The following is a 5,992-nucleotide window of genomic DNA, read 5'->3' on the forward strand; positions in this document are numbered from 1 at the left end:
TCACAGGTCCAGCGGGTGGTCCAGCGGGTGGTCCAAGCTGTTGTTGTTGTCTTGGGGGTTGTTGTTGGCCAGCGGGTTGCGGCTGATGACCAACTCCAGCCGGTCGCCGGCCTCGGTGATCAGCGGTACCGCCAGGCAGCAGTCAAAGTCCCTGGTCCTGACGTGGTTCACCTGCACACCGCACAGGGAGAGAAGGAGACGGGTCAGGACTGATCTGCTGGTTCTGATGGGTCGTACCTGCTTGATGACCGGTTACCAGTAGGACACAGCTAACGAGGACCGGTTCCTTTAGTGGGCAGCAGTAACAGAACTCTTCAGAAGAAGCCACGCCCCTCCAGTCTGCAGAAGGCTCTGTCACACTGACTCGGACCCAGATTGTCCAGTAAAGACTGGTTGGATGAAGCCCACAGTACCACTGGACTATCAGGAAGAAAAATCCTGGAGAAGGAGACGGAGGTCTTGCCCCACCTGGTGCCAGCTGATCAGAACCACCAGCGGTTCAAGTCCTGGTTCTGTTTTGCTCACCATCTGCCGTGACCGTATCTGAACAAATGAACCCGGCTGCCGAGTCCGAAGCCGCCGCTCGTTGCATCTTTACCTGCAGGATTCTGTCGTAGGGTTGGAGTCCGGCTCGGTCCGCTGGCCCGTCGGGTCGGATCATGTTGACATAAACTCCCTTTTCCAGGAAGCCGTCGGACACGCTGAAGCCAAAGTCGTCGTTCTCTGGGTCTTTGATCACCGTCACCTGCAGGGGGAGACGCAGGGAACACAGAGCTCGCGGCTTGGTTCTGGTCGGACTCAGAAAATGCACCGGCTTGATTCTGGTTTGGATAATCTGTTGGTCAAATGTTGACAAAACGTTTCAACTTTTGAAACATTTAATATTATTTCTCTCGTGAATGTGAGTCCGGAGGAGCACACTCGTTCTCAGTGGGCCACCTGGTGGGTTTGGTTGGTTCTGTCCAGTCCCCACCGGCCCGGTGGCACTTTCTGCTTCAAACAATCACTCTTCCAAAACTTGAAATAACATCAAACATGATAAAAATGTAACATCTTGACTGCCCCCTAGTGGCCGGTTTCTAGAACACTTCCTGTGTTCTTGTCGTCCCACAGCTGGAGAAAACCCAGGCCGGTCTGGATTCAGGACCTGGTCCGGGACCAAATCTTAGACTAAATCCTGGACGAGGCCCTGGACCAGGTAAGGGATCAGATACCGGACCAGCATCTTCAAACAGGTCCTGAACTGGGTACTGGACCAGGGTTTTGGAGCAGGTCCCGGAGCAGGACCCTGGAGCAGGACCCTGGAGCAGGACCCTGGACTGACCTTGTGCAGCTCCAGCGGCGTGGGCGACACGATGCCCTGCATCTCCTCCTTGATCCGCCGAGACTCCCAGGTCCTCTCCGACACCCGCAGGGAGGCCTTGGCTTTGGCCTCCTGGTGCAGCAGAGGAGCCTGGCTGTCCTGATGGAGGAGGGCCCCCTGATGGAGGAGGGCCCCCTGGTGGTGGAGGAGGGCCCCCTGGTGGTGGAGGAGGGCCCCATGGTGGTGGAGGTGGGCCTCGTGGTTGTAGAGGGCCCCCTGGTGGTGGAGGTGGGCCTCCTGGTGGAGCTGGGCCTCCTGGTGCAGCTGGGCCTCCTGGTGCAGGTGGGCCTCCTCGTGCAGATGCGCCCCCTGGTGGAGGTGTGTGTTCTGGTGCAGCAGAGAGTTCCTGCGCAGGGGGCTCATCCTGCTGGGGGGCGGTGTGGACTCAGCGGGAGGCCTGCCGTCCACGCCCAGGGTGATGGCCGTGCCCGTCATGATGGACGCCTGCGTGACAGCCGAGACCGCCGGTCACAGCTGAGGTGACGCTAAACCCCCCCCCCCCCCACCTGCCCCGCCTCCCGAGCCCAGCGTCCAGATCCAGACCCTCAGCGGTCAGAGATAAAGGTCCAGTGTGGAATAGTAGGAGATTTTAAGAGGAAACAGCGACATCAAGTGGTCAGACTTTAGATTGATGGACTCTTCCGCTACCCCTCCCTCTCCTGAGCTTGCCAGTGAACTACGGTAGCCTCCACACTCAAACCCAGATACCTCCTCCACCTTCTCTGTTGGTGTGCAGGTTCAGTGGAAGATGGCAGCTAACAGGGAGCCGTTATTAATCTGTGGATATTATTGGATGTAAATAAGAAGCGTTCTCTCGGTAGAAATATTCAATTATTATCACACAGCACAGCTGGTGTGCACCTTTTATTGATGTGTTTCTGGGCAGCATATTAACTTTTCCCGATATAAAAACCATCCATCCATTTTACACACTGGACTTTTCAAACACCACAAATCAGGAAAAGTGGGAAGGACGCCCGCGACAAGCTAGCCCGCGGCAAGCTAGCACGCGGCAAGCTAGCACGCGGCAAGCTAGCACGCGGCATGCTAACTGACCTCTATCTCTCTGAGCAGCTCCGATTGGCCGCAGGTCTCCAGGTCCTCCAGCGCCTGGCACCAGAAGCTGTCCTCTGGATCCAGCAGGTCCGGCTGGTGGCCCACCAGGCTGCAGGACACAGGAGAGAACCGAGCCAGCGACCCAGACACCAACGCAGAGTTGGCAGTCAGACTCAAATCAAAAGGTACATTTTTGAGACGCTCGATGGGAACATTTTGGAGGAAATCCTGGCGACAACAACAACAACAACAACAACAACGACGACGATGATGATGATGATGACGATGATGATGATGATGATGATGATGACGGCAGCAACGACTCTGCAGTCCTTGATGCAGGAGCTTCCACCTGAACACTGAGTCACAGTGAAAAACACACGTGGTGGCTTCTGAACCAGGAAACCATGTCACTGTCAACATGGTCACATGGTCGGCGGAGTGGGCGGTACCCGGGTGGGTGGTCCCAGTCGTCCTCGCTGAAGCCTCCGTCGCTGAAAGGGTAGTTCTTCCTCCGGCCAGTGGGGGGCGTGGTGCTGCATGGCTGCTTGACACTGCGCCACTCGTGGGGGTGCAGGGCGACGCCTGCTGCCTGCTGGCTGTAGGCGCCTGCAGGGGGCAGTAGTGGGGAGAGGGGCAGGTCAGTGGGGCGGCCCGGTGGTGGAGGGTGGTGGGGGAGGGGGAGGAGGTGGAGGAGGTGGTGGGGGAAGAGGGGGAGGAGGTGGTGATGGAGGAGGTGGTAGAGGTGGTGATGGTGGTGATGGTGGAGGAGGTGGTGATGGAGGTGGAGGTGGTGGTAGAGGTGGTGGAGGAGGTGGTGATGGTGGTGATGGTGGAGGAGGTGGAGGTTGTGGGGTGGAGGTGGGGGAGGAGGTGGAGGAGGTGGAAGTGGTGGGGGAGGTGAAGGTGGGGGAGGAGGAGGAGGAGGTGGGGGAGGTGATGGTGGTGATGGTGGTGATGGTGGAGGAGGTGGAGGAGGTGGGGGAGGTGATGGTGGTGATGGTGGGGGTGGAGGAGGTAGGGGAGGTGAAGGTGGGGGTGGAGGAGGAGGACGAGGAGGAGGAGGTGGGGGAGGAGGTGATGGTGGCAGTCCAACCCTGAGTGCTGAAGGTGGTGTCCATGGCCGAGCCGTCCCAGGACTCCATGGCTGAGTCCACACTGGGGAGGGTGGTGCAGTAGAGCTCCGACAGCTGGTTGGTCTGCAGGCTGTCCGTCAGCTCCTCCTCCTCCTCCTCCTCCTCCTCCTGCTCCTCCTCCTCCTCCTCCTCGGGGTCGCTGACGTCGTTCTCCGTGGTGTCTTCCACCTCCGCCGCCTTGCTCTCCTCCGGGTCTTGAGGAGACCCGGCTGGAATGGAGTTTTGCTGCGGTTAGGGCCGTGGTGCCGGACCCTCGGTCGACCCGCGGGCCGGAGTCTTACCGTCCAGCTGCTTCTTGATCTTGAGGGTGACGGTCTCGCCGGCCACCTGCAGCAGGTGGATGGCCTCGCTCAGGGGTTTGCCCTTCAGACTGACCGTGTTGATGGCCAGGATCCGGTCGCCCACGTGGATCGCCCCGGTTCTGGAACAACACCACACAGGTGGACTGTAGCTCGCCGTGGGTCAGGGGGAGGGTGTGAGGGGGTGTGGCTCCAGTCTGGGGTTGGGGTCAGGGTTGGGGGGCAAGGATAGGACGGTCCAGCTCTTTGGGTCAGAACCAGTCGACACCAGGAAACATGGAGCTTTAACCAAGCAAGCAGCAGAACCACACAAACTGCGTGTGTGTGTGTGTGTGTGTGTGTGTGTGTGTGCACCTCTCGGCCAGCCCCCTCCTGGTCAGGCCAGAGATGGTGATGGGGTCAAAGGGCTCCTCGGTGCCGGAGATGGTGATGCCCAGCGGGCCACCGTAGCGCTTCAGCTCCACGGTGTAGATGATGCTGCCGGACGTCTCCTGCTCGTCTGAGCACACACACACACACACTTGGTTCTAATAACAATGCTGCTCACTGACAACCAGAGACGCACAATGTTTCTGATGATGACTTCAGTCTCATGATTTTGCATCATGTAACACACACACACTGACTGATACACACACACACACACACACACACACACACACACACACAGAGACTCCAGAAGTAGGTCAGAACTGCTGTCAAGACAAAGCGAGTGGGGACTCAGTTTCTATGGCAACCAGTGAGACGATGCTGCCGTGCCATTACACACACACGTGTGTGTATGTGTGTGTGTGTGTGTGTGTGCTCTGAGTCATCGCCCTGCCACGACGACACAAGAAACACGGTGGTGGCGGCGAGGACCCCAGTGGGCTCCAGGATGTGCGGACCGGAGGTCAAATTGATCATGTTAAAACACACACACACACACACTGACTGACACACACACTGACTGACACACACACACACACACACACACACACACACACACACGTGTGTGTTTTCTATACTTCTATGATTGATTTACACACATTTCTATCTAACAGGAACTTTCTCATGTTTTGAGCAACCCCCCCCCCCAACAGCAGATGACTCCACCCCCTGTGCTCCAGTTTCTTCTGGCCTGCCACTGTCGCCCCCTGCTGCTCTGGAGGGATCAGCTGGTTTCTCTGATGGCTCTGGCTGGTGAGAGGAGAGCTTCACACACCACAAGCCAAGAGAGGAGGAGGAGGAGAGGAAGAGGAGAGAGGAGGGGAGGAGGGGAGGGGAAGAGGAGAAGAGGAGGAGGAGGAGGAGGAGGAGAGGAGGGGAGGAGGAGGAGGAGGAGAGGAGGGGAGTAGGGGAGAGGAGGGGAGGAGAGGAGGAGAAGAGAGGAGGAGGAGAGAGGAGGGGAGGAGAAGAGAGGAGGAGGAGAGAGGAGAGGAGGGGAATAGGAGAGAGGAGGGGAGGAGAAGAGAGGAGGAGAAGAGGAGAAGAGGAGAAGAGAGGAGAGGAAGAGAAGAAGAGAGGAGGAGGAGAAGAGAGGAGGAGAGGAGAAGAGAGGAAGAGGAGAGAGGAGGGGAGGAGAGGAGGGGAAGAGGAGAAGAGAGGAAGAGAAGAAGAGAGGAGGAGAAGAGAGGAGGAGGAGAAGAGAGGAGGAGAGGAGGAGGAGGAGGAGAGGAGAGGAAGAGGAGAGAGGAGGGGAGGGGAAGAGGAGAAGAGGAGGAGGAGGAGGAGAAGAGAAGAGGAAGAGAGGAAGAGAAGAAGAGAGGAGGAGGAGAAGAGAGGAGGAGAGGAGAAGAGAGGAAGAGGAGAGAGGAGGGGAGGGGAGGAGGGGAAGAGGAGAGAGGAGGGGAGGAGAGGAGGAGAAGAGGAGAAGAGAGGAGGAGAAGAGGAGAAGAGGAGAAGAAGAGAAGAAGAGAGGAGGAGGAGAAGAAAGGAGGAGAGGAGAAGAGAGAAAGAGGAGGAGAGGAGGAGAAGAGGAGAAGAGAGGAAGAGAAGAAGAGAGGAGGAGGAGAGGAGGAGAGGAGAAGAGAGAGAAGAGAGGAAGAGGAGAGAGGAGGAGGAGAGGAGAAGAGAGGAGGAGGAGAAGAGAGGAGGAGAGAGGAGGAGGAGAAGAGAGGAGGAGAGGAGGAAGAGAGGAGGAGAGGAGGAGGAGAACC

The 5,992-nt window shown here is 58.0% G+C and overlaps 1 protein-coding gene across 1 annotated transcript in view; it reads right to left on the reverse strand.

Moving 5' to 3' along the window:
- The window catches only part of grip2b (glutamate receptor interacting protein 2b), a 27,772-nt gene continuing 21,780 nt past the window's right edge, over positions 1 to 5,992 (reverse strand). The window contains exons 16-24 of the mRNA XM_076013288.1: position 5,992; positions 4,209 to 4,353; positions 3,837 to 3,976; positions 3,516 to 3,764; positions 2,872 to 3,028; positions 2,420 to 2,528; positions 1,325 to 1,807; positions 599 to 745; positions 1 to 171 (exon numbers count right to left, since the gene is read on the reverse strand). The exon at position 5,992 is cut by the window's right edge and continues 145 nt beyond it. Of these exons, the coding sequence (XP_075869403.1) occupies positions 1 to 171; positions 599 to 745; positions 1,325 to 1,807; positions 2,420 to 2,528; positions 2,872 to 3,028; positions 3,516 to 3,764; positions 3,837 to 3,976; positions 4,209 to 4,353; position 5,992 (1,602 nt within the window). The remainder of the gene's footprint in view (positions 172 to 598; positions 746 to 1,324; positions 1,808 to 2,419; positions 2,529 to 2,871; positions 3,029 to 3,515; positions 3,765 to 3,836; positions 3,977 to 4,208; positions 4,354 to 5,991) is intronic.

Source organism: Nelusetta ayraudi, unplaced genomic scaffold (assembly GCF_046127955.1).
Source record: "Nelusetta ayraudi isolate G7.1 ecotype Tasmania unplaced genomic scaffold, CSIRO-AGI_Nayr_v1 ptg000146l, whole genome shotgun sequence".
NCBI lineage: Eukaryota > Metazoa > Chordata > Actinopteri > Tetraodontiformes > Monacanthidae > Nelusetta > Nelusetta ayraudi.